General features: G+C 51.0%; 2 protein-coding genes across 5 annotated transcripts in view; both read left to right on the top strand.

The window, feature by feature from the left end:
- Positions 1-482: 482 nt before the first annotated feature.
- On the top strand, positions 483-2,549 carry LOC131669535 (uncharacterized). The gene is made up of 4 exons (XM_058944469.1): positions 483-910; positions 979-1,621; positions 1,921-2,196; positions 2,276-2,549. The coding sequence occupies exons 1-4, from the start codon at positions 627-629 to the stop codon at positions 2,483-2,485; spliced, it is 1,413 nt and encodes a 470-aa protein (XP_058800452.1). The 5' UTR covers positions 483-626; the 3' UTR covers positions 2,486-2,549.
- Positions 2,550-3,469: 920 nt separating this feature from the next.
- Positions 3,470-27,812, top strand: part of LOC131669573 (IQ motif and SEC7 domain-containing protein 1) — a 49,683-nt gene continuing 25,340 nt past the window's right edge. Inside the window, exon 1 of one of the 4 annotated variants that reach the window (XM_058944536.1) lies at positions 3,470-4,126. In XM_058944536.1, the coding sequence (XP_058800519.1) occupies positions 3,888-4,126 (239 nt within the window). In that variant the 5' untranslated portion in view covers positions 3,470-3,887. Of the gene's footprint in view, positions 4,127-13,578; positions 13,884-23,132; positions 23,361-25,375; positions 25,401-27,812 lie in introns of those variants that run through there. The other 3 variants (XM_058944540.1, XM_058944538.1, XM_058944541.1) reach the window with 3 other exon arrangements.

The raw sequence follows: 27,812 nt of genomic DNA, 5'->3' as shown, positions 1-27,812 counted from the left end.
ACTTTTCCAAAATTTTCATTTTTCTTTTGTAGGTTAAGTACTTATCGGACAACCCTCGTATATTAAAGTGTCTACCATATCCACTGTGAGTTTATAGTGATTTTACCTCAACCTTTTCCCTGATTCCTCCGATCGCGTCACTAAGAGCCCCACGATACGACAGATAATGTATTTATGTCCATTATAGTAAGACGAAATTTTGAAATAAAATATAATCGCTGTCTTAGCCTTTCTGTGCAAGTAGTATATAGTTTTATATCAAATGTTTTGTAATTATATAGAAAAATTAGTCATATATTGTTTGCTGAAAAAAATATAAAGGAAAAAGGTTCAAGAGCTCGTGTGAACCCTAAACAAGTTTATCAAAAATGAACTAGTTATTAGTTAACACATTACAAACAACAAAAATAAGAAAGTTAGTTTTTGGTGAAAAACAATTGTGATCGATGGTGGCAGCACTTTTTACTCGAATATATATAGTGTCATAATCGAGGAATGTCATAAGTATAAACATTTTATCTGAAGTTGGGAGTAGAGTATAGTATGTAACTTATGACTCAGTCAGATTGTGTCAATCGAGGAGTTGAAACGCCTGGTTAAGGCAGTACATTTTTAATAGGTTCAAAATGGCATCGATCAGGAATAATTATACTGAGGCGTCAAAAAACGAAACTTATAAGGAGTTGTTATCCAAACTTGAATGTCCATTTAATTGGGAACTGGAGAATATAAGCAAATCAATCAAGATTGATTACACTCCCCATGACGAAGAAGAACTTCTTCCATTACTGAAATTGATGCGTATTCTAATGATAATTTTTATGGAGACGAAAGATGACAAGAGTGATAGTAATTTAATATTCGAAAAACTGAAAGAATGTAATGATATCTACCGGATATTGAAAAATAAGTATAGCTATATTTAATAATAAAATACATTTTTCAACACTAACTGACTTGAATAAACAACATTTTCAGAGCTCATCCAGAAGTATCCAGCAAAATTGTGTATTCTGTACTCCAGGCTACAAAATGTTTCGTTTATCTCAGATTGAATATGGAAAAAGAGCTCGACCTAGTTTATCAAAACTTTGAACATATAGATGAAATGAATAATAAGGAAAAGAGCACTTTGTTAGGCTGTAAAGCTATCTGTTGGTCTATATACCATAGAGCTGGTTCTGAAGTAGCTGAACAATTAATTCGTGAAGCAATGAAATTGAACGGAAATTGCGATATGTGGCACTTCATTTTGGCCAAAAATCTCCGTCGTCAAAGAAGAGATTATTCATCCCTTTTTGACAGACCTGATTGCGAAGAAAGAGAGAGTTTTTTAAAAGCTTATAATATCTCAAAGAATCCCAATTACGGGATTTTCGTTGCACAAATGTATCGCGAAAGTAGGCAGTACAAGGAAGCTTTGAAAATATATAACAATATATTTGCGTCTTTTGATTGTTTGTGCAGTTCAGTATTGCTACGATTGGCTCTTGGATTTATCAGTCAGAAGAAATGGCAAAAGGCAAAAGCTTGCCTCGATAAAGCTGAAAAAACTGATGCGAAGAACAGCATGTACTTGCATTACAGAGGAATTTATTTTTTGAAAAGAGAAGAATATCTGGTAAGTTCATAAATGAGTTGTCATATTTTAGTAATAAACAACTTATTTATTGGTTTATAAAATTGTTTTAAAGTTTTGAAAATCATGCATGTGATTCTATCAACTCATTAGTTTCTGTTACTAATTGTACATTGTTTATTACATAAATGACTTTTTTTAATACCAATAATACTGTTTGGCAAAAAAGAAATCATAGAATAAAAATTAAAATTTATGTTTAAACATTCAATGTAATGTTCTAAATAACAAAATAAGAAAAATTTGGTTCCAAGATCACATGCCTTTCATTACCTTTTTAGGAAGCTACACATTATTTCGAAAAAGCTATTGATGACTTTAATTTAGCTGCAGAAAAACAATATGTGGATTGCATAATCAAAACCCAGAAGTCTATCGATGTTACAAAATATCTTCTGAACATGCTGGTTAAGTACAAATCATTGCCAGACAAGCAGCTTCAACCTTTAATTCTAAATGTAGCTTTTAGTTATTGGAAAAGGGAACATGATTTAAAAGAATCTTGTAGATACTTTTTAAAAGCAATAGAAATTAATCCTCGAGCCAAATGTTTAATGGTAATAACTGTGTGTGTAATTTAGCATTCATTAATTGAACTAATTCATAATAGTATATTTCGATAATTCTTTTTTGTAGAACTTCTACAATATTGATGTTCATCATATAAAAGAGAGAAATCTATATGTTTTCCTTGAAAAATATATATTTCCTGAAGTTATAAAAAAATGCTTTGATGAAGTTACTATTGAAAGAATTAAGGCTATAAGAGAATATCGTCATTTGAATGATGTGGCTCAGATAAATGCACTAGAAAGTGGGATCACTTGTATCAATACAAAGAAATAATTTTTATTGTATCTTGCATTATTCTAAAAATATATCTTATTAAATATGTGAATATAATGTTGCTAAGTTTTCTCAATTTATTTTTAGCGAATTGATTGCTGCGTTAATCGTACACGCAGCAGAGGACTCGTATACTAGTTTTAAAAAAAGTAATTCTGATCAAAAGTTGATGACATTCCAACTATCGATTCTTTTAAGAAATGAGTTTACGAAAGTTATGTTGATTATGTTTTTTTTTCTTTTATTAAAAAAGCATTGTACGCCAATTGGTATTTTATGAAACGTTCTGATATATATATTAAACATTGTATATTATAAGTCCGTCGAATATTAAAATCAACTAAAATGCGAACTAACGGTTTAATTCGTTCTTATACAATTAAAATTATCTTTTAATTTTAATCAATATCAGTTAAGTAGTTACTGATTTTTTAAATGTTATTTATCATCATATACTTGCTTGCAATTATATTCGTATCTGATACTACTTAAATTCGTATCAATTTACAAAATCAACACACTTACTTCTTATACGAAAGAGTTGATTGTCAAACTATCCAAATCATCAATAGAAAAAAGCCAATTTGAACGCCATGGCAAAAGATAGCGGTAAAACGGATAGCACGCATGCGTCCTAAAAGCTTTTTCGTAAATAAAAAGAGCGCGAGAGGTTGTTGCAGAAGGGATCGCGAGCAACAGCAGGCAATACAGAGAACCACCGTGCTCTTATAAAAAAAGGTGAGCTTAGTCTAAGTATATATTCGCGCGAGGGGCAGCACACGGGTCGAGATCGATCGTTAGCAGGCCGAGCCAGTTGCAACAGCAGGCAGAGAGGGGAGCCAGGAGTACGGCAGCGGCTTTCTCGCGCGGCGTGAGGTCGTCTGTCGTAACGCGCAGGCGCGGAAGGAAGCGCAAGTGTGTGTTTGAGCCAGCGAACGAACGAATGTACGAGCAAACTCTCCGCGATACACACACGCGGCCAGTCACCGCCGCCGCTTATTCACACGCACGTAGTGCTGCGACGCGGTCGCTTGTGCTGCTGTGGACGCTGCTGCCTGTTTCTCTGCGCTCGCGACGAGCAAGCGCGTATATAGCCGAAAAGCCCACCCTCCCTTGACAGCGATTTCGCGCGCGAGTGTGTCTGTGCATCTGTGCGCGCGTACGGTCTCGTTCTCGCGAGTTACACTCGTGTGTTTATTGTGCGCGCAAACAATTTTGGAGCGGAGATCGCCAAGCAGCATCAGCAACAGTCGCATATATAGCCGTTGCCAAATAGAGCGGTGAGTGAGAAAGAAAGGCGCGAGGCCGGTGGCGGGATGAGCGCCGCACGTGCGTCGCTGCTGCTGTACAACGGCCGTCGCGGGTAGTGTGTGGAATTCGTAAGAGTCGTCGAAGGCAAAAGATGAGTGCGCTTCTGCAGCAGCAGCAACAGCAGCAAAGCGTCGGCACCGGCGAGCCGAGGGACTTGGACGCGATGCTCGAGGAAAAGAACCAGCTGATCAGCCGGCAATACGCCGAGATCGAGCGGCTTCAGCGCGAGCTCGCCGAGGTCATTCAGGAGCGCGATGCTCTCCTCTGCGATCTGTCCAAATTCAAGTTCGAGCTCGAGATGGCCGACCTCAAGCGGCTTCAGGACGACAGGTTTGTCACATATGTCTATCACGATGCACGAATGTTAATGCAGTTCGCTCTCGCGCGGCTGCGCGCGCGCTTGCTTTGTGTATATGCGCGTTTGATGCGATCGTATAAGCTCGAAGATAAAGTACTATAGCCAGAGCATCTTTGAGAATGTCTTAGCCTATTCGTTTTTTATGTGCTTACCGACCTGTCAGCTGTTCCTCCAAATATTTGTTTCTGTGTGCGTCTGATGCCAGCGTTGTTTACGTCATGGATTAAGAAGCTCGCGTGTCACATATACTCGTCTCTCGACCGAGGAGCTATTTTATCGGCGCCCGATCTAATAATTGCGCGTTCAAAGATAATGCTTGGAAACCTTTCGTTGAACGGCCGAAGATCGATAAAATCGCGTATGCGTGCGTACGCGCGCTCGCGCTTCAATATTTACACCGTCGGATTTCGTCGTGCGTGTGACGGAAAAAAGGACGATGTCATTACTCAAAACACTCATTTGTCCGCGTAACTCGCGAAGCGTATTTATTGGAAGCCGCGCGCAGTGGCGAGTCGTGACTACGGCACATTAATTTCTTCCTCTTCTATGGCTACAGTCAAATGAGGAAAAAGATGGGGGGGGGAGGCTTCTTCGTGGGTATCTTTATTGTTATTAATCGAAGGTGGGCGAGCCTCGAAGAAGAATTTCGAAATTGATAACGACCGTTAGTTGTTATCGGTGTACACAGCTGTATCGTCGTTCATCATTAGGTACATACATTCTCGCTTCATTGTTAGGCACGGCCCGGGGCTCGTTTTTTTTATTTTTATTTTTTTTTCGTTTTTTACCTATATAGCGAGAGAGTTGTCAACGAGCGAAATTGTATCTCGTAGTCCCGCGTGCGTTGTGAAAGTTTGGGTTCTACGGGGTGGTTTTGTTGTTGTTTTTTTTTTCGAAGCATATACATACACACGAGGTCGAGTTTAACGACCCAAGTCACAAGAGTCGCCGAAGGGAGCACGTATAGCAGCTCTCGGGCTATAGAGCGGTTCAATGAAATAATGCAATAACGGCGCTGTAGACGACTGCGAGTGGAATGCTCGTCGGCGTTCGGGACTTAATTAAAAGTTGGCGCGCGGCACTCGACGGCGGCAACGGCTCCCCCAGACTCGCTCGCAGCTTCGTGTGTGTTTTTCCAATTTTCCAGACGGTAGCCTAAATGCTGTTTAAAGGGGCCTTTTTCTTCCGTGAGTCTGCTTCGGAGAAGAGAAACACATGCACGCGCGCACCGGCGTGGGCGTAGCCGAAAACTCTGGCTCGCCTTGTCTTGAGAATCGGCGCTCTTCGAGGAATGCGGCGGTGGCGGCGCCCATACGGCCAGCTCTCGCTCGCCGTGACACTGTAGTCGCGCAGATGGGGCGTGAGAGAGAGAGAGAGAGAGAGAGAGAGCACGGAGAGTCCGCTGACTCGAAAACCTTTTCGACTCGTCGCGCGCAGAAGAGAGTGGCTTTGAGGTTTCGACCTAATGGGCTGTATTCTGTCGCTCTCAAGAGTCGCTGCGCGCCAACGGGAACAAGTGCGTGTGCGTGCGCGTGTGTGGCTTTTAACGTGTTTCCTTTGCCGGGAACGCGTTTTGCTTCGCCGTTGTACATGCGACAGGCCATTCTTTCAAGAGAGGAGGATCGACGCTCGACTCGTGCATTATCGATCCGTCGAGAATCGACGCACGCCCCTCTTCGTTCATGCCGAAACCCCCTATGCCCACCTCTCTTCGCCAAATCGAGCGACTCTTTCGTTGGGCTGGCTTTTTCAACCAGCCGATTGCGCAATTTGAATTCGATCGAAAGTGTCGCTTATGATCTCGTTAGCACGCGCCGCCGGCCGGTCGTATATTTTCGCCGCGGCCGGTCGATCGACGGGGCGCACGGCGGCTTTCCGCGATTTCAAAACTCACGCGGACATTCCTCGACGCCCGTGATGCAAATCGAGTCGCGAGGAAAAAAGCCGATAATCCGACGGCAGGCAAAGCTAAGCCGATCGAGAGGTCGGCGGAGAGTGGAGGTTAGCGTGCTTGCCCGTAAAAGGCGAAATCGGAAGACTCGATCGCTTCGCGCCGAGCGCGCGCTCGCCAGCCGTGCAGTTTTGCCGATGGACGTCACCGAGTTTAGCCGCGCGATAATTGACTTAAAAGAATAGCCTCAGCCCCCGCCGCCCCTGACTGCGATCGAACTCGACTTTCCACTCGCGAGCGCACGTGCCTCGTCCTCGCGCGCCACTCGGGTTGGGTTTATTACCCAATGCGCCGTCGGACATGGCTCCGACGAGCGCATCTTGCCGCAGCGATTGTTGCGCGAGCGCGATTCGCAGGCCCAACGGCAAGTCGTTCGATTTGAAATGTAAATGGGCCGGTGTGCGCGCCGCGAAATGACCGGCACTCGCGCTGATTTTCGTCGTCCAGCGAGGCGCAAAGGCAGTTATGCAAATAGAGGCGGGCCGAACTCGTTATTTGTTAGTTGTGCAAACGGACGATCGACGCCGATCGCGCGCAAGGTCCCACCCCTCCTGCACGATGATGATGATGCAACGCCGGCCGTACTTCGCGATGCCGATCCCTCCGAGACGACGAGCGTAAGAGCAGAGTCCGTTCCTGGAAGGCAGAAGAAGCAATTGGGGGGAAAAATCGCAGCCGCAGATGCGCGCATTACGAGTGGTTCGCTTGAAAAGCCAAGTCGATCGACTTCCGCTGCCTCAACGGCCGGTATTTAATCGTCCCACACTGCTGCGCGGCCTCTCCCTCTCTCGCCCCTAAAAAGAACGCCGCCAAGCTTCGCCCGCGGAAAACTTCGAGACACGACTTTTGCCGGAGAGAGATACGTTGTAGCTACGATCGACGAGTAAAACATGATTTGTATCTCGCCTCGACGACGGCAGCAGACATACGTGCATTCGATGGGATAATAGCTCTCTCTCTCTCTCTCCTCTCTGTCTCTCGCTTGCATCACGCGTTTCTTCTTTTTTTTCGTAACTACGAAGAGAAACCGTCTCCAGCACAGCATTGAATTACTTGCTTTCAGTCTACTGGTATTATCATTTTTATTCCGACGACTTCAGCATGGGTATATTTCTAATTAAACAGCTGTTGTGGTTGCAGACACGATCGGATAAAAGCGGGCTAATTAGGCTTCCAGCAATGTCATCAGTGAAGCGCGCATAAGTAAGTACGGCGCGTGCGAGCTCGCTCATTCGCTTCTTCCGGCGATAGCAGCTTTTTTCCTCTCTCGACTTCCTCGTTTAATAAACCAGCCGAGAGAGAGGCGTTAACGACGTTTCCGCTGAATATCGTCGTTTAATGAACATCGCTCGCGCAGGACGAGAAAAAAAATTCCTTTCTGACAAAGTGGCCAAAGTGGGAGAACGACGACGACGACGACGACGACGACGACGACGACGACGACGACGACGACGACGACGACGACGACGACGACGACGACGACGACGACGACGACGACGACGACGACGACGACGACGACGACGACGACGACGACGACGACGACGACGACGACGACGACGACGACGACGACGACGACGACGACGAGAGGCAAATCGTGAAACGCGAGCGTGTAATGAGAGAAATACGGGTGCGTATATATAGCGTGGGTCGTCTCGTGCTCTACTACTCCGGGAAATGAAAGTCTCCGAGGAAAATTTGCCGAGCCGACGACTGCGACGACAGAAAAGCAAGAAAAAACGGGAAAAACGGCGCGTTTCATATGCGAGGAAATGAAAAGAAAAAAAAAAGAAAAAAAAAAATCAGAATTTTTTTTCCTAATTACGCAGAGCGCGCCGAGTCGATAGTTTTCGCGCGCACGATAAGCGTTCTCACGAGCCGGGGTAATTTGGGTGGCGCGGGTGACAGACGCGCGATGTGCGCATTGTCGCGAGCGACGGCGCATCTCTCTCGCGCGCCTTTAATTCGCGCGCGCGTCCGTTCGTATTAATAGATTCCCGTCGGGACGAGAGAGAACGAGAGAGAGAGAGAGAGATAGCGACATACACACGAAACAATGAGGCCGAGCGGTGAGCAGTCGTTAACCTTTCCGTAGTCGTCGCTAATTGTAAAGAGAGCAGCCAGCTCCGCTTACACACTTTGCCTCGCGAGATTAACATCGCGCGCGCGCGACTAAAGCCTCTCTATCTTGCGAGGAAAGAAAAAGAAGAAAAAAAAATAGATGTATACGTAAACGCGCGAAAAAGGGATGCGCGAGCAGGACGTTCCCACACGCGAGCGAATCGTTCTCTCTCTCACACGCTGGGCTGCCTTGTGTGTCGCTAACGCTTATTAATCCCGCACGCTCATGCGTAATTAGGTCTAGCCACACGCACGCAACCTTCGCGCGCGCACGCTTGCCTGTACGCGCGTTTGTGTGACCTTTTTCGCGACGACAACTCGTATTTACATTCACGTATATAGCATGTGCGACCGACGCAAGTGCGTCGTAATTGCACGTATACACTTTTCCCCTCGACCGACAACCACCTCGTTTCAATGACTGCCGCCGTCGCCGCCGCTGCGGATGTCTTTTCTCTCGTGTTTCCCTCTTGCTCTCGAAAAAAAAAAGTGATATTTGGCTTGCCACCGCGGTATCGCCATTTATGGATTCTCAGGTACTATAACCTCGTTCTCTTTTCTCGCGAGATACATAGGGAGGTGCGTAAACTGTGTGTTTATATACACGCGATATGAAGAAATGGTCAATTCCGGTTTCTTGCCGAGACACGCAGAGAGGAATTAATTTCTCGTAATACCACTTGTTTGTTCGCCGTCTCTGATTAATTATTCTTCTCAAGCGAATTTCACGATGAACGCGAATCGTGACAATAGCCGCTGCCCTCCTGGGACGGAAAGAGATATCACAATGAAAAAAAATAAATAAATAAAATACGAAAATACATAAGTTAAATTCCCTGCCTTACTAAGTACAATGCGCATGTAGGACTTTCCTTTGTAACGCGAAATACCGCAACGCGAAGCGACGATGAGAACATTGAAAGTTTGAAAACTATAAGATTTCTTGTTCTTTAGAAAATTCTCTTTGAGCGTTGCCATTCAACGCGACACATGTAAATCGAGAATGTCTCGATTGCGAATGACAGACACGGTTCGTATCTTATCTCATTCTGCCGGGAGCGCGCGCCACGTGTAAGTATACGTATGCCGTCGGAGGAACAACGAAAAAAGGAAGCACACATTGGCAATCTCTCAATCCTCGTTTCGCGCATATTTCTTCGCTAAAGATAACTTTGGCGCCAAATGGATATGCGCTAGATAAGTAATCCTGCCAAGTCACGACGAAGAGAAAATGAGAGAGAGAGAGAGAGAGAGAGAAATCAAAGAGACCCTGAACGACTTATCTCGACGTCGCTGCGTGCGAGGATTGGAAAGTTACGAGAAAAGATGCGTGGCGCGTGGCGACGACCTTGGAAAGGATCCCACTGATCGACGACGGGAACCTTGATCGAGAGCGTCAGAGCGCGCTTCTTTCTCTCCTCTTCTGTTCTTGGAACTCTAACCGGTCCCCCCACCCCCCCTTTCCGCCCATTTCGATTCTATCGTTCCACGTGTGGATTTTCCATCGATTTCTCTCTAATCCACATTCTCACGGTACGCTACTTGGGAAAACAAACAGTTTCACGAACGAGCGTTCGAAAACCATAAGAGTTATTCGGCCATGAAGAGTCGACAACTCGTTCGGCTTTTTTTTTTTTTTTTTTTTTAACCTCCCCCGTGATCGTCAGCGTGCGATATGATGGAGGCATAATTCCCGTTATGAGCTGCGATTGGCTTGATTTTAGGAAGAGACTCAATTCGGCCGTCGGACTGCAAAGTTCGTAAAATTAAACAGCGAGCGAGTCGCACGTGCGCACGGCAGACATCACGGCCGAAGTTGTTTTTCCCCTTTTTCTGTCGTTACGTCATCCCGCGATCGGTCCGGAGCAACCGTTCGTTCCGAGGAAACTCATTGTTCGCTCGACGAAATCAAAAATGTACGACAAGGATAAGTGACGGCAGAGCACGGAGAATGAATGAGCCCCGACGACGCACGTGCTACACGCCGTTTATTACGCACGCGCGCGCAGAGATAATGGCCCATTTTTCCTATAGTGAAACTTTTATTGTCTCTTCTTATTTCCTTGGCGCGGTGATGACTCAACGAGCTTTTCCCCTCGTCGCGCCAAAGACAATGCGCTGCGCGATGAAGAAAATGAGACCCTCGGCGAGAAGGAAGCGCCGAATTACGCGCGAGTTACGCAAGGCGCAGTTTAGCGCGCGCGCAAAATGTTCCCAAGCTTGCAGCTGCAGCTGCTGCTCGGGTACACGATAAACCGGAAAAATGTGCAAATGCGTGTATTACTGAGTGAAAGAGAGAGAGAGAGAGTTTTATGTGCTCTGCGTGGGCATCACGATAACAAGGGCACTCAGGCGGACGCTGCGGAGATAAGCGTCGCCTTGGCCGGCTCGCGCGAAAGCTTAAAAATTCTCGTCGCAGCGAGAGCTTGTATACGTACAGCTAGCGCGGACGAGCGAGAGAGAGGCTCACGCGCGTCGCAGATGACGCGCGCGGCGTCGACTCGCGTTCTTCCTGGGCGAGCGCCTTAAGCGGCGCCATGGCCCCGTCTAACGGCAGCGTCGAGGTCCAGGATGCGCCCATCAGCTGTCCGTCTCGGCGGCTTTATGGCGCTCGCCGAGGCACCGACGATGCGCGCGGCAAGGATAATAAAACTCGTCCGAGGAGAGAGAACTACGCGCCACCTCGAGTGCCAAGCAGCTGCGCGCTTCGCCGCCGCGTTATATTGTCCTCCGCTCGCTCGCGCGTGTTGCGCGCTTTCGCGTCTCGGTGCGAGCTCGCATGTGCTTGTCTTAGGCGGAGGCTGCACAGTGCCGGCTGTGTCCAGACCACGGGCGACCTGCTATCGTGTTCTCCTCCCGGCATCTGGACGTAGCGTGAAAATATTCCTCGCCTCTGGGCTTCCACACGTGTGCGCGCTTTCTCTCTCCCTCTATTTCCGTAGTTTCCGTACGGGAGTCGTGCGGCCGCGGGAGGGGGAGGGGGCGCAACAGCATTTGTCATTTTTTTTCTTCTTCGATCTCTCCTCCCGGCCAAATCGCATCGAGTCGGCTGATTGGCGCGCAGGCTGCTCGAGCTTCCGCGCTCGCTGTGCGCCACACGGGTTCCGCGCGCGCGATTGCCCTTCGAAATACCGCAATTACGAACCGGAGTCGCCGGCATATCCGGCGATTCACGCGGAGTGCACGTGCGGTGTGCGCGAGTGATGTCGCTGCGCTTCGTAAAACCTTCGAAAACTCGAACGCGTGTCAAAGAAATAAGTGCAGTCGTTGTTGCTCTCTCTCTCTCTCTCTTTCTCTCTTGATCGTCCCATTCCGCGGCGAAAAGTTGTAACGTTAGCTCTGGAGGGAAACAAATTAGTTTAATTGGCGCCGTTTCTCGCGATACCGCTATCCGCTGTCATTCGTCCAGGCGATCGTCCATCCGTCCTCGATGGAGCGACGCGATGTAAAACGTGCGCCCGCGGACAAGTTGCCGAACACGCACGCGTATATTTATTTGGGGCTACTTGTCATCCGCAGGCGGAGAAGAGAGAGCAATTTATGCCCACTCGTTGCGCACTCGCGCGATGTTTAGCGCAGTATGACAATGTCAGAGAGAGAGATATAAAGCCAACAGTAGACGGTTTTCCTCCCCACCCCCTCCACTCCTCTCACCACTGAAACAATGCTCTTCGCGTGTTCTCTTTCTCTTAATCTCATGAAAAATTCGCATCGCGCGTAATATCTTGCTGCAGTTGCGTGTGTCCACAATGCTATCGCTCTGATCAGCCTTTATTGGACGCAGGTAATACGCCAGGTCGATTATCCACGCTATCGCGTATTCCTCATCCTCCATATTTTTGAATGAAAATACACGATGAATAAAAAAAAAAGAAAAACGCATAGCCAACCTCTCATCAATCACTCGTATATTCCACATATGGACACGCCGATATTGAGATATAATATCCTGCATCGTTGTGTCTGTTAACTTTTCAGGAAAGTGAAAGGTAAAATGAAAACATCAGTTGGTTAGTCCGAGAGGCTCGGTCCCGGGCGACCCATATAGGCCCGAGCGATTCTTCTCTCGGAGGCGCTCTGAATATAAAAGGAAGATGTTCGGTCACGGCACCATGGACAATTGGCCCGGGGGGGGGGGGGGGGGGGGGTAATGAGTCTGCGCGGGCGGAACACGATCGGTGGCGGATTGGCCGTGTCGGCTGCTGCTCGCCACTGTGTCGGAGCCGTCGACGGCGCACGGGTAATCGATAATCGGTCGCGCGGCCTGCCTCGGGCATCTCGTCCCAGCTCGCGAGTGCGCCACGAGAGAGAGAAAATGGCTCTCGCGGCCGACGCGCTGCCCCACTGTCCCGTGCGACGGGAAGGCCTCCGCCGCCGACGCACTCCGGGGGATTTATTTGTGATGTCTGCCGCACGCGGAGTAGCCGCTGCAGTGCGCGCGCGCGCGCGCGCCGGCTTTTAAAATACACGCGCCGCTCGAGCGCAAACTCCGTTCGGCCCGTCGACCCTCTCGCTCGTGCTCGCGTAAATATGGAAAGCGCCGTCTCAGCGCGGGCCGACGGAGCGCTTCGCGTCCCCCGCCTCCGCCCGGATACGTTGGTGGCTGACGCCGGCGATCGGAATCGCGCGCTCGAGGTCGTCCTTGCCCGGGAGCGCCGCGACCTCCGCCTCGGCTGACTCTCGCACGTTTCGCTCGATGGGCCTTCGTTTGGCGGCGCTTCGCACGCAAAATGGAACGAGCACAGACGCCCGCCTGCTCTCTCTCTCTCTCTCTCTCTATCTCTCCTCGTCTTGTCGCCAAAAGCGCGCGAGCACTCGGCAGTGCTCGCTGCATATTCATGCGCCGCCTGGCTGCCACAGCTTTGACCGACGACTCAGAAACACGGAGCGCTGTTTGCCTCGCTTTGCCTCTTTTTTCCTGTTTTTTGACGTCCAACGTCAAGCTTGCCGATGGCTGTGCGTTCGACGCTCCGCGCGTCTCCGCGTACGCACGCATGGGGCGTGACATAACCTTAAAAAGCTCGCGCGCGCGAAAATTCCCGGCAGGACGAGCACCAGCAAGCGCTGCTCTCTTTTTCTCGCTTTCTGTGTCGTGCGCGCTGAAGAAAATCTTGGGTGTCCCTCCGTCGCGCGACAAAAAAAGATTGTCCCATCGCCGTCTTGGTCTCCCGGCCAAAAATATCCATGGACAACGCGACGTCTCTCTCTCTCGCTCTCTCTCGGCGGTAAGGTAGAGTGGTGGAAGCTGCGCAGGCCTGAGGACGTAAAAATAGAGAGGCAAAGAGAGAGAGAGAGTCGTGTAGTGTAGCGTAGCGCAAGTACAAGCACGGGACAAAGCGCGCGGGCGAGCTACGGCGCAGAATCGCGAGCGTCCGAGGAGAGAGGCTCTCTCTCTCTCTGTGCATCGAGTCTCCATGGGAAAGGAGGGTTCAAAGTGCAAGTTAGCTGGCGTGGCGCCGCGGGCGTACTACTAGTGGCCCGCCGACCGTTCGACGCGCCGTCGCCGCCTGCGCGCGGTTACCGAGTGCGCGTGTCGCTCCGCTGTCCTCGAGTGCGCGAGATATGGGCTACCGCTGCTGCTGCTGCTGCTACTGCTACTGCTGCGATTGTTGCTATTGTGATGCGGAGCAATACCTAGGCAAGGCGCGCCTGCGGTAACGGTACGTAGCGGCTTCCGTCTTTCAGACCACGTCTCCGACGCACTGTCAACGGCCGTCGAGCACATCGTGTCACTGCGTATGCACATCCGACACCTCGGCGACGTGCGCGCATGCGACGCAGATACGCGCGTGCCGCCAGCGGCTATTGTACATCCTCTCTGCGCGAAATTCACGTATGCGCGAGTGTGTCGTGCGGAACACAGACGCGATACGGTGCCAGCTATTTCTATTACCTCGTGACCGCCTCTGGATTTCAGGTCGTTCCTCTTTCTTACCGAGACAGCGGGTCGCTTCGCTTTCCGGCATTATCACTCGGACAAAAGAACGCTTTCCTTTCTAACTCGGGGCGAATGAAAGATTGCTTCGATCTTGGAAAATACGGTGTCGAGCTTGAGCGACATTATTCCGAAATGATCAATATCAATATAATCAAAGGAAATCCAGATCCGATGATCAATGTTGGTGCAATCGTCGTACGTGTAGGTGTCCTAGATCGATACATACCCCGAAGATATGTCGACAGTGTGAAATGACGAGTTCGATTGAAACGAACGTTATTGTTCGAAGAGCAGCGTGGGCAAATTCATCGGATTCGCATGAAACAATGGACCGCGCATTCTCCAAGAGGGAAGTTGATTAGCATCGATTTGCGCCATACCCCCCCCCCCCCTTCCATCGCGTAATCGCGCTCGACAATTAACTCGGTGAGGTTTCCGCGCATGAATATAGGCATGGTCGCGCGGGGCATTCATCGTAATTCGGCATTCCTCTGTCTAGGCTTCGCGCCTTTCGGGACGAGGGTACTCCATTGGGATTTTCAGCTGCCACTGCATTCCGGCCACGGTCTTCTTCTTCCCCGACACGACTACGCTTCCTTCCGTTCTTTCTGTCTTTGTTCGTAGTTCCTTTTTGCGTTGTCGACCCGCTACAGACTGACTCTTCTTCTGTCGTTTTTTTTCTTTTTTTCCCATCGAGCTCAAATGTGTGTCAGAGATTTACGAAGACAACTCGCTAAGGATATATGTATGAAGTCTTCGCGCCTTCGGAGATTTATAAGACTGCAGCGTGTTGACGGTTGCCTTTCACTTATTTGTCGCCCTAATGCGTTTTGTCTGCAGGCATAATCTCCGTGTATTATGTGCTGGCTGATTGAGTCATTTTTAGGCTGGCTCCCATGTTTGCATAGTTTTTGTAGTCCTGTTTTCGCTTGCTGAAAATACACGTTTACACGAGTGTTTCGTCTTTTAGTGTTTTTCTTTTTTTCGAAACTTTGAAATATGCGGAAACGGTCAAATTAATATTCGTCAGTCAGAAATAGTTTCTTTGCATTCGCACAAAAATAAAGTAGTTAGGCACAAATACAATTGCACTTGCGTCTAACTAGATTTGAGTGTTTTTCACGCTCAAGTCGAATTGAATAATAAATTTGTCTCACCAATTGTTTTTCGAAAAATCTTGAAAAATCTGTTTGCCGTGCAAATTTACATTAGCGGATTGTCGCGCGCAGTCGATAACCCTGGAAATCTTTGCAACAACAGAGAGACCTGCGGTTTTGACAATATTGAATTACACGCGCCGGAAGGTTAATCGAACAATTGTCCTCGGACGTGCGTTATCGAAACCGCGAGTAAACAGTTGGCACACTCGACTTTGATATGTATGTATGAACGACAAACACTCGCACAACGATAAACGCGACGGTCGGCTGTACGTCAGCTAACGGTACGCGTGAAAACCGAACGAAAAGAAACCTTCGCGTTGTACGCTCGATGCTGCTTTTTGTTTCTGCATCGCTCAGCCTCGTACAATTTGCCCTCCGTTAAGTCAGCAAATTAACATCCTCGTGGCGTGTAAGGCGTCCGCGTAATTGCCAAGCAGGTGATATCCTCGAGCGCGCGCGCGCGGCAAAAGGTCGAGCGGCGACTAGGCGGCTCTAATGAGCTTCCAGCTTCGAATCTGTCCGTCTCAGCGCGGCGTCGTTTGTTCATAGCGGAGAGGGGAAAAGAAACATCGAGCGCGCGGCCGAAAACAGGTCGAACGCGGAGCTGCGCGACGACGCGCGATTTCCGCGGTTAAACGTCGCTGCTCGCTTCGAAGTTCGACGAGAGCTCGATTCTCGCTCCGGAAGAAAGTCAACGAGGAGTAATTTTCGCGCGCGGCCGTGCCGTTCGACTGGAAATCGGAATTAATGGAGCGCGCGCGGGCAGATGCCGTCTCGATTTTGCGATTGGCCGTCGCCACGCGCCGACGTTCGCGGCCGAATGTCGAGCTGCGCCTTCGGCCGTCGACGACGAGCCGCGTATCATACAGCTGGAGTCGCCCTTCCCACGCTGCTCTCTCTCGTCGGAAACGTGGAGCTGCGGCTGCGCTTCTATTTCGTTAAGAGCTCGTTTTGCCGAGGGAGAACATGCCCCGAGGCAGATGCAAAACAATTTGTCGCGGAAAGCACCCCCGTATAGTACCAGGGTTTCTCGGCTAGTGGTGTAACGCGCGCAGACGACGACTCTCTCTCTCTCTCTCTCTCTCTCTCTCTATTTATTTTTTCAAGAGAGCACCTCGTCTGGAGTGTGCGCTTCGAACTCGTTGGCAACGGAGAGCAACTTTTTGTTTGCGTGTACACGTTGCTCTTTCGAAACCTGGAGTGGCTCGGTTTTTCGGTGTGACGAAAACAAAATAAAAATTTCTCCGTCAAATCGAGTGTTTGCGCGCGCGCGTCGATCAAACTTGTCTCTCTGAATAATTTCAGAGCAAGAGATCTCGCGCGAGCGCTGCCACTTTCAAAAGCGCCATTCTCGACGTAAATCCAAATAGAATCGCGTGCACATTGGAATGATTTGCATCGATCTCCGCTCTTCGAAGAATAGTCCGTCTTGCGCTTAATTAATTTGCTCTGCCTGAACGGCATCCACGAGAAAGGAAAGCCGCAAAAGAGAAGGCGCTCGGTGGCTCGGCCGACGCGCACGCAGATAGATTATCGTGGGAAAGTCGATGCCCGTACGCGAGATTGAGAAACCGGAGGAGGCCCCGCGAGATACCATATTCCGCGGTCGTGTACGGTCGCCGCGCGCGATCTCTTCACCTACAAAACGCTCGGGCGAGCAGAGCACGCGGCAGCGCGCGTCCCGCTTACCAGATGTACGCGCGCGGCATTGTCATCGATGTCAGCGAGTGTTGAGCAGCCGTTGCAGGCGACAATTGCACTCGGATGCAAGATGAATAATACATCGACGTGTCCGCCGACGTGCCGCGGACAAGCGTTCTATCTGCACTGTCTGTCTTTCTTTCGTGCTTGCCTTGCCGATTAATTTGAGATGTCGACCGCCAGATACGCGCCGCGATTTTTCCGATAGCCTTGTGGATTTGTCCGTCTGCTTTTGCTTTCTTCTGTCGTTCGTTCCGTCGATTGCAGACGCCCATTGCCTCAACGGATCATCGCTGAACTGTCCATCACTTTGCCAAAACTACTCGTCAATCGATCCGATCAATTTCCATAACGTCGTCTCGTCTGTTTTCTTATCGGTTGCAAACGGTTGTTGCGACCTCTTTATGTATATTCATTTCGAGGGGAACATCCGTCAGAAATCGTTCGTTTTACACGTTCATTCTGGAAAATTAATCTTCATTAAGCCGCAGTCTTCGACGTCAATTTGATATAGGCGATCGTCATCTTTCATCCCCGACCGTTGTCGTGCTCATCCGCCTTTTCGCGATGGATCAGCGAGTCGGGCCATGCACGGCAGACCTTGGGATAGTCGCCGTTGACCGTGAGCGATTGATTTTCGTCGCCGCGTCGCCGGCTTTTTGGCAAGGTCGACACGCCGCAGCTAGCCACCCCCCCCCCCCCTCTACCTTCCCTCCTTCCTTCCTTTCTTCCTTCCTTCCGTTCGAAAATCGAAGCCTGGGACCGATGTCTGCGACCTTCGTTACAATACGTGCCGCGCTTTCAGCTGCGGACCTCTCCTCTTCGTTCATCCCTCTTCCCTTTCGTATCGCGCGCGATTGCTGCGCCGTTCATTACCATTACAATGTACCTTGGAATTTTCGCTTGGACGCAGTTTCGACGGTTTAATTAGATTTCGTTTCAGTCCGAACCCCATGGCGCAATGTAAACTTGCGCAACTGCCAATCAATTAATTATAATTCCGCTTTCAGGGTTAAATTCACGCCTGTTATATTTATAACGCAATTTCCGTAATCTGCTTAACGTTCGCATTAAAATCTATGGACCTTCCAGTGGCGAAGAGTCACGGAAACAAAGTTATATACGTCATATAAAGCGCCCTCTGATAAACCGACTCTCGTTCTGGCGCGCCGGGCTTGCGCTTGACTTTTCAAAAAAAGAAGAGGGGAAAAGAATGAAAATTGAGCCGAGCGAAAAAGTAGAGCATTCGTCGCGAAAGGAGCGAGCAATGTGCGGTAGCCGATGATAACGCATTCGCGGAGAAGAAAGAGGCGCGCCGACGAAAAGACGAGAGGCGCCGAAAATAGAGTCGAGAGCGAGCCGATATCGATCGCGCGCGCGAGTGTTCATTTGAATGTTGCGCGGCATCGATCCGCGGAGTGTAGCGCACGTGGTGAATTGCGGCCGAGAGCAGGCATGCCCCCCGTCGGCGGTAGGCGAGCTCACCGGCTATTGATTGCAGCGAGAAGGGTTGCGCGCGCTCGCGCAAACGCATCGCTTTCATCTCCGCTTTGTGCTCTATGGGCTGTTATCTCGCTGGCTGCAGCCTCTCGCAGCCGAGAGGGCACGCCTCTGTAAATAAACCGCGGCAGCGGCGGCGGTGGCTCGAGCGACTTACCAGGCTCGCGCGCGATCGACGCTATTTGCAGAGCCGCGCGCTTTTTGGCGGCGCACCGCGACTGGAATAACCCTTGACACGATCGATTTGGGAGCCATGACGTCGCACGCGCCTAGGCGTCGTAACGCGACTGTCATATTTTCCGACGCTTCTTGAACCGCTTTGTTCCTCCTCTATACGCGCTTGATCGGTTTACGTAAGGCGTCCGAAGGTGATTCGCGAGTCACGTGTAACCTCCAAGACGCAAAGTGAAATCTCAATCGGCGTCTACTCCCCGTCGCTTGGCGATGGGGGCGGCGGACGGCTGGGGGTGGCTTTACGACCTTGACCAAGCAGCCTGCCGCCGCTACGACGTGCACTTTAATCACAGCGAGCGCGAGTCCTCATTGCCAAGGGAACAATTCACGCGACGTGCGCTCGGACGGAACGCACCGAGCTTGAAATGCTGCCAAGTGAGACTCGTCATGCCGAATAAGAAGGCCGCGCCGAGAGAGCGATTCGCGAGCAAAAAGGGCCAATGTCGTCGCCGATGTCGAGCAGTCCGGGACGATATACGCGCGACGCGGCCGCGTGCGATTCGTGCGCAGGCGCGCGCCGTCGATTGCTCCCCGTGTAGTCCCGTGTGACAAAGCCGTGCGGCGTTTTTTCCGATCGTCGCGCGATCCGGCAACCGAGCCCGAGATCACGTCCGGATACTTTCTTCCCGAGAAAGCGAACGCAGCCTCGCTATTACTAATTCAAGCCGCGAGGGGGAACAGAAAGCGAGAGAGAGAGAGAGAGAGAGAAACGAGAAAATGCCGAGGGGTGCGCACTGGCAGACGGATCAAACGAAGGAAAAGACGAAACAGGCTCCCTTGAAAATCACTCCAGCGCGCGCACTTGTAGCTCCCTTGCACTTTCGTTTTTCGAGGATGGTCGCTCCCTGCCGCTCGTGGGGCACATCGTTACGCGCACCGCCACGGAATTTTCGTTCGAAAAGAGAAAACTCGCGCGCGACTCACGAACAATGTGGTTAACTCTCTCTCTCTCTCTCTCTCTCTCTCTCTCTCTCTCTCTCTCTCTCTCTCTCTCTCTCTCTCTCTCTCTCTCTCTCTCTCTCTCTCTCTCTCTCTCTCTCTCTCTCGAGTTTTATATGTACGAACATGTGGCTATAAAGCTGCAAGGGCTCTGCATACTCCACATTTCGCGCTCAATACCTCTCTCTCTCTCTCTCTCTCTCTGTTTCTAGAAAGCGAGAGAAAGAGCTGTTTTGTCACAACTAGTTCTGCATCGGTGTCGCGCGCCGATAAAAGCGAGAAAAGAAATTGGATCGAGGCGCAGACGGCATCGACACGTACGTAGGCAGTCTCGATATTCATCGGCTCACCCTCGGCACGGACGCGCACGTGTGCGCGTGTGTACGCCGTCGTTATTTCTCCTCTTCGGACCGCGATCAACGAGCAGCGCGGCAACGGGATGCCGGGGGAAGAGAAGAGGCTTCTGCCGCCGAGGGTGTTGCTGTTGTATCGATCGCGGTAGCAAGTGGCATAACCTGCGACGAGGCGAGCGCGGCTTCCCCGCACCCTCGCGCGCTCCTTTTCTTCTTTTCAACCTTTCGCCTTGTCGACGCTCACTTTCATGGCTTGATGACGAGCGAGAGGCCGATCGATTAAACGCCCGCGGCCCCCTCCTTTAATTTCAATTAGCCGCTGTGTATCCCACCTCTGCGCACGCGAGTCGATCGCGCGAGGGGCCTACGGTTGGACTCGCCGCGAATTATTGCCGATTAACGTGCGCTCCCTGGGAATCGCCAGATCGTAGCCACGGGAGTGGACGAGATGTCGATTCGCGAAGCTGCGTCGAAATTGAAAATCCCGAGCAAGCCCAACCCAACCTAACCCATGATACGCGCTCGGCGCGGGATCAGCTCGCAGGATATTTATCTACCGGAATAACTAGCAGCCGTGTATAGCAAGTGAGCACTGTTTACCTCGAGGTATAACAGGTTGCTAATCCCGTAGGCGCGCGCGCTGCTTACTACCCCCGCCGCAAACGAGTGCATTATTCAAATCACTGCTGCTTCTCTCTCTCTCTCTCTCTCTCTCTCTCTCTCTATCAATATTCCCTTGTATTGCTCTTCCTTATTTTTCAATGGCAATTATTTCCGATACGCGCGCTTGCCGATTGAATTCCATTTGAGCGCATCGCGAGGCTTAATTGAAATCCGAATGGTGCAATTTTGCGCGAGCGCCGCTTTATATATATGTATATATATGTATACTCCACTCTGGAAATTAAATCCAGGAAGAATTTCCAATTTATATTATGTCAATGTTGGCTTGGAAATGCCAGCTGGCGCGCGAAGCAAAGGAAATGCTACCGTTTGCGTTTCAAGCTTGCACCTTGATAAAGAAAAAAAAAAACCAATTATTTCAATTTTCACTTGGAACCGGACAGGCATTTGACTGGCAGCACTGCTAAATTATTCATTCCGTATTCGCATGCGGATGGCCGCCAGGGGCCGGATGGTTAAGCTCGGCGATTCGATAAAGAAAAGTGGACGGACGAGAAAATCCGTGCGCGCGCGCGTTCAATGAACTATTTTATCGGTGGATAAAGTGTAGCGTGTAGCTTTGAGAGCTCGCGCGCATCGCAAGGAAGTGCTCGTCGAGCAAAGTGCAAGTAAGGGCGCGCCGCTGCGTAACCGACCGCGTTAAAAATACGCGAAAAGCTTGTAAAGTGGATTAGAGCCACATTGGCCGATCGATGCGCGTTATAAACCTCGGGCTGCCGGAAAAATTCGATTTTACGCGCGCAATCTCGCTTGGCCCTAATTTCGTTCGAGCGAGTGCACCGTGTCGTGTTCTTTTATTTTTAGTTCGGTTGAAAGATTGCTCGCAAAAAAAGAGCAAAGGTTCGGCGACTGGGCAAAGAGAGAGAGAGAGAGGGAATATCGGTAAAGTTTTCGCGCCACGATAAAAATAAAAATCAAGATCAAAGGAGACGGAGCTAACGGCACTGTCGTGCAGTACGTTTGTGATTTGTCGAGCAGGAGGGGAAGAAGAAGAAAACGACCGTGGAATTAAGGCTCAGCGAGGCGATAAACACAGGCGCATCAAAGCGCACATTACGCTAGAATCGCGGTGACTGCGGTGCTACACTTTCGCTTGCTCTGTTTCAGCATATAACGTGCGCTGAGAAAGAGAGAAAGAGACGGAAAAAAAGTTTAGTGATGCCAAGGTTTCGGTAATGCTGCGCTGGATAATCGATAAACGCGCGGAGACCTCGTTCTCTCTCTTTCTCTCTCTCGCAAAGGAGCTTATTACCGTACATCGACAGCTTTTCTCGATAAACCACGATGGCTATTATCGAGTATAAAGAGAAGATGATGATTCGACTTCCATCAACGACCGAGTTTTTTGCGTGGTTCGCGTGTTCCTTTTTTCTTCGACGAACTCTGTTTTCCGCAGCGTGGCGATGGATCGATAACCAACGAACGTATCTGTGCTCCCTTCGGCGCTCGTAATTCGATTCCCCCGCCCTATGACGATAAATAACGCGGCCCAAAGATCCGACAGTGGCGATGCTCGGGGAAAAAGAATAAGGCACGCACAGGCGCCTCTATCGAATGACGAGAGTGCAGGTAGCTGACTCAGACGCAGGGGGTTGGCGCTTGCAAGCTCGATAATGCACGCCGCGTTTCGTTTTGGTCGGTGACTAATCGACGCCGTGTGACGCGATCAATTTGGAATCTGGTTGTGTACCGCTGTATACTCCCGATATCGAGCGCGCGTGCTGTATCTCGCGAGAAGGCGGTCTTTTGTTTGTCCAGCTCCCTTGCTCGTCGTCCACGAGAGGCGCGCAGAAGAAAGCTCGCGCGACGACGCCTCGATCCTCCGCTAATCCGCGGCTTGGCCCTCGCCGCTGTCCCTTCCCGCCTCGCTTGTCGCGATCGCCGCAACGCCCTCAGCCTCTGTCCTCTCTTGACGGATCCATTTCGACCCCCCGTCCCTTGCCTACTCCACCGGGGCGTCCGTTCGTTGCGGTAGCTTGTCATCGTCGATAAATAACAATTGACGCGACAGCTCGAGGCCTCCGCTTCGACGGAGACCTGTCGTCGGTAAACTAGATTCCTAGCGAGTCGCGGTAGTTTATATCAATAAGCTCGATCATCGGCTGCTCTATCGAAAGCGATGCCATGACAGCGTTATTGTTGCGAGCGCGCACCGGCAGAGCTAGTGCTGTTACTGATGCTGCGCTCGAGACTTGATCGGAGAGCAAAGATAACGAGCGAGAGACGATGAGAGCGGAGAAGCAGAAATGCCTTTATCAGCGCTCTTCATTGGCGAGTTGAATTGATATCCGGCCGTGCGCGCGCGCGCGCCGGCTGTTTTCAGTTTGGTCACGTACGTATCTGTCTGCCTCTCCCTCTCTTGTCGCGTCTTAAGCAGTGCCGCACGCGGCGCGCGTCTTTCGGGCGCGATGCCCACGTTCTCTGGTGCACGGGACGGTCGGTCAAATGTCGCGCGGCATCGGAGCACCATCGCCGCCGCCGTTCTCTACGCCGCGAGTCCGCTCGAGATAAAGTGGCAGACGTCGTGTTCGCCGCTCTAGCCATGTGTCGGCTGTACGAGCTCGTGTGCTACCCTTTCCGCTTTGTCGTCATGATTCTGCTTCGCCGTAACTACGCGGCCTACAGGTACGTGTGTGTGTGTGTGTGTACTTACGCCGCTCGAGTGCCGAAAGCGCGACTCGATTAGTCGGAGCTCTGTACGCTGCCTCGCGCTTCGTTGCGATTAGCACACCGTTCGCGCGTGTTAGCGTCGCTAGGTCTTTCAATTGTTCCGTGCGCGATCCAAGAATCGCGCCACAACACGCGCGCGGCCCGCGTCAGCTCTTTCGTCTCGATCGGAAGGCGCCGACGGCGTTGTTTGCTCTCCGAGACGCCGTGCGACCTTTGTCACGATCTGACAATAGTTCACCTTCGCGGACTGTCGTTTGTTTCTAAGACCATTAACGTTCTCTCTCTCTCTCTCTCTCTCTCTCTCTGTCGCGTGCTGATAACGCTTATCAGACTATTCTAATAATGTACCAGTGTCACTCTTGATTTGTCGCTTAGCCGTATCGCCGCGCGTACAGTAGCGCGGTTTCTTTCTAGCTCGCGCAAGGTTCGCTCCCCCGGGATCTGCGGTCGTTGTTGCCGCGCGATGGTAATCGCCGTGCGCGTTGGCGAAATCGCGCCGATGCATGCGACGCGACGCCGTGAAAGGTGCGTTAGCAAACGAGGCAAGATTGCCTCGTGGCTCGGCGCCCCGAAGTGAAGCACGTCATTCGGTTATTGCAATTTTGCGGTTCGCGCGCGTCGAGCTTAGAAATGCTTGTTAGAGGTGAGAGAGAAGAAAAGAGTATTACCGCGCCGTCTACTACTCGCCATTTGTTTCATTGTTTTCTCTCTCACTCTCCGGCTCCGGTGCTCTCGTGCGAGCGAGTTCTAGGTTTCGCGTCGAGCAGCGCGAATTTTTCGCCAAACCCAATTTCCGAATGAGAGAGAGAGAGAGAGAGATACACCTGCGGCGCGCCTCGACACCTCGTCGTCATTGAAATTCCAGAACAAACGCACGGCAGCGCCGCGAGCAAGGCGAAGTAATTTCCGTGACTAATTACTTAATTTGCAGTAGCAGCATGCATCCCTTTGAAAATTTAATCGCATCGGGCGATAGGTAGAGAGAGATGGGTTGAGCTAGATTAAAAAATATAAACACGGGAATTCGTAATTAGCGCGCGCGAAAAACAGAAAGTATACAGTTCGCGCTGGGGTTGTAAAAGGAAGATTTGCGAAATGGCTTTGCGCACGGTGATTCGCCGCGGAAGGGAAAAGGCGAGGAGCCGTTGTTGTTTTATTAACTTTTTTTTATCCTTTTCGAGTTGCTTGCGAGCACAGCTCGAAAGTGATATTTGACTTTCTAATGCGTCGAATTTTATTCGGGTTACGTGCGCGCGCTTCCTTGACTTTTGCATCAACGTGCTCTCGATCTACGGCAGCGTGTCCCGCGAACGGCACTACATAAATAGCCGACGCAGCGTCGACGCGAAGTTCATCGTCTTTCGAGGCGCGTCCGCGACGAATTGGCCGTGATAGCGATGCCGCTCTCGATGACGCGAGTGACGCGTACGATTAGAAGGATCGCGTCAGGCGCCGTCGATGAATCGATCTCGCGGAGTCGTCGCCGCCGCGGCACGCAAACGAGCATTGTCGCAATAATTGCCGTATCCGCGCGCGCTCCGCGTATATCACGCGCCAAAGTGCACACGGTGCGTGCGTATTGAGCAAGACGCGAGTTATAACGGTACGTCTGCTGCCCACGAAGCCGCAAATACGCTACTCGACTTAATAATGCATCTGCCGCCGCCATTGAACACTCAATGATTCGCCGTACTACTCTCGGTCGTCGTGCTGCAACGCTTTCATGCGCGCCGTGTTGTTACCTCGAATGTTCCTTTTTCTTCTTTCCTCCAACGTGTAACGGGGGTTACACACACTTGTAGGCAATGCAGTGCTCGTTCGAATCGAACGACTGTCCGCGTTGTATGATTTCAGCGAGAGAGACAGATTGCGAGAGCCATCATAACCTAACGTTTCTTTTATGGTTTGTTTGTTGCAGGTGGGTATCATTAATCTTCTTGTCTCGCGAAGCTAGACAACGTATACCTCAAATGCAGCGCAGTTGCACAGTTGCCAGTAAGCCACACATCCACATTGTTTTTTCTTCGCCCCGGCGTCTCTGACGCGTGGCTCGTTCGTCGCATCGTTTCGCGCACGAAAATCAAAGCGTGCCCGATTGGCGAAAGGAGGCGCAGCGACGAGTGGAAAGCGAATCCAGTGTCGAATTTCGCGGACACGATCTACTCCTCCCTCGCTACGACAAGGGAAAGAGACCGGCGAGCGCGCGCACGATTTTCTCAGTGATCGAGTCCACGCTGCGCTCGACGTACAATCGACTTTGCATACGTGCACGCTCGTGCATCTGCAAGCGTCAGCACTGTTGCAAGTCGGAGCCGCGCTCTCGCCGAAACGGCCAGTGGCGCCAATTGTCGTCCACTTGCAATCGAGAGCCGAGCATTTTCACGCCCGACGGTGCGATCGTTCACTGGCGTCGATCCCATCGCCAACTGCTCGATCGGCTGCGAATCGCGTTCGAAGGGTTTCACGTTTTCTTTTCATCGACAAGCCCGAGCGACGAAAATTCAAGCGACGTCGTGATAACGCCCCCGAGTTTGCGCCGATTATACGTAGGCTCGTCGCGTTCCTTGCGATCGTCGATCGCGAAGCGCACGCGAGACGACCGCGCGCCGGAAATCTCGTTGGCGTCGCGAGGCAGCGTAATAAACGGAGGACTCTGAAAAATAGGGCCGCGTCGAGGCTTTCCCACAGGACAGAACCGTCGCTATAAAACTAGCTCGTTTAAGGCTTCGCCGCCGCCTCTGCAACGCACACGATGGCTTATTACATCGCGTGGGTAGTCGCCCGCGCCCACTCTCTCTTTCCCCTCCTTTCTTCCCGCGAATGTTAATTGACGCGCCTCCATCCCCCCTCCGCGATGTTAAAATTTACGAGCTCGCGCGCGCGGAAGCTTCTGCTCTCTCTCTCTTTCTCTCTCTCTCTCTCTCTCTGTGGCGAACCTGCGCGCGACTTTACGACCAAGGCTGGAGGGTGACGTGATGAATCGTCACCGACAATCCATTGTCGCGGCGAGAAGGGAGTGCAAACGGCGTAACGTCTCGTCGTTCCCTGGATCAAAATTGATCTCGGCTCGAGTGGCCCGCGCGACGTCGGAAATTTTAGGAAGCGCGCTCGCGCGGTGCTCTCGCTAAATCCGTCGTGAGAGCGGCCAAGACAGAAATAATATCCGCGCTACGCGTGTCGCAACGTTTTTTTTGTCCTCTCCGCGCGAGAGCGCGAATCGTTGCTCGGCCGGGCGCCTGCGTCCAATGCGCTTTTTCTCAGTGGGCCCTGTCGCGCGCGCCCAAATATAGCCGGCGCGGCGACAGGACGCACTTACGCGCTTGTGCGCGAGCGATAGAGAGAGATTTGCCAAGCACGCCGCACAGGCGCGATATGATTCACGAGCGCGCTTATACGCGCGCGCGGGGGAGCGCGAGAAAACTTGAATGCAATAGTCGAGGTCGGCGTTTCCGCTTGGGATATACGCGAGCGCCTATCCGTGTATTTTTTTTCCCCTCTCGCCGCGAGTGTATGGACGACCGGTAGGCCGTAGTCGCTCGTTGCAAGAGAAGCTCGCCCACGCGCGATCGATCGATAATCGCCCTTTCGGCGTCGCTCGAGACTTGCCTCGAGAAATACGCTCCGACGCGTCCACGTTTTCATCAGCGTACTCCACGCGCAGATTCCACTCCGTTCCGTGTATACATGCGCACGCCTCCACTTTCGTCTCGTGCACGCGCGCAAATCCAAGCGCTCGCCGGCGTATCGCGTGTCAATCGTCAAAATTTTTTTTTTTTCTGCTTACTTTTCTACGTGGAAGTATAACGTTTCCTGACCGCCTGCGTTTCACGGTTTCGTTTTGTCGCGAGGCTTTTTGCGGTCCGAAGGGAAAGGCCAAGTAAGACGAGACACTCCGCGTCGGTCGCGTGTCGATCGATTTTGCTCTATTGCCTATGGAAACTCGCTCGTTTCTTTTTGCTCACATTGTCTCACTCGCTGCGCTGGTGCTCGCTGCGAATCCTGCAAAGTTATGAACGCGTCTCGGTACGTTCGGCTTCGGAGAGACGGTAATTGCGAGGAGTTTCCCGAGAATCGAACACGTCGAACTTTCGATTTGCAGCCGCCGTCGAACGCGAGATATGAAATTTCCGCGCCAGAGCGGCCATCGTTAATTAGAAGGCTAGAACGTTTCGGATTTTTTTTTTCCGCGTGGCTTCTCGTCCATATGCGTCGTCGCGCGAAATTCCAATTAACGATGCCGAGCACTGTCAAAGGGAGTAGCGACGAAAATAAAAAAGAAAAAAAAAAAAAAAAAAATGCTGCACACCTCTTTTTGCGGCGAAAGTTAGGCTTTAACCCGCGAGCGGTTCAAGGATAGGCACATCCGCACGCAGCGTGGGCGCGCGCACGCACGGAGAAAATAAATCG

This window comes from Phymastichus coffea, unplaced genomic scaffold, assembly GCF_024137745.1.
Source record: "Phymastichus coffea isolate CEN01 unplaced genomic scaffold, Cenicafe_Pcof_1.1 PCOF00094, whole genome shotgun sequence".
Lineage (NCBI taxonomy): Eukaryota > Metazoa > Arthropoda > Insecta > Hymenoptera > Eulophidae > Phymastichus > Phymastichus coffea.
This window is presented reverse-complemented; position numbering and strand designations above follow the sequence as displayed.

Coding starts and splice junctions, on each gene's coding strand:
- LOC131669535 (XM_058944469.1), top strand. CDS start 627: ATGGCATCGATCAGGAATAATTATACTGAGGCGTCAAAAAACGAAACT. Junction 911..978: donor TACCGGATATTGAAAAATAA/GTATAGCTATAT, acceptor CAACATTTTCAG/AGCTCATCCAGAAGTATCCA. Junction 1,622..1,920: donor TGAAAAGAGAAGAATATCTG/GTAAGTTCATAA, acceptor TTACCTTTTTAG/GAAGCTACACATTATTTCGA.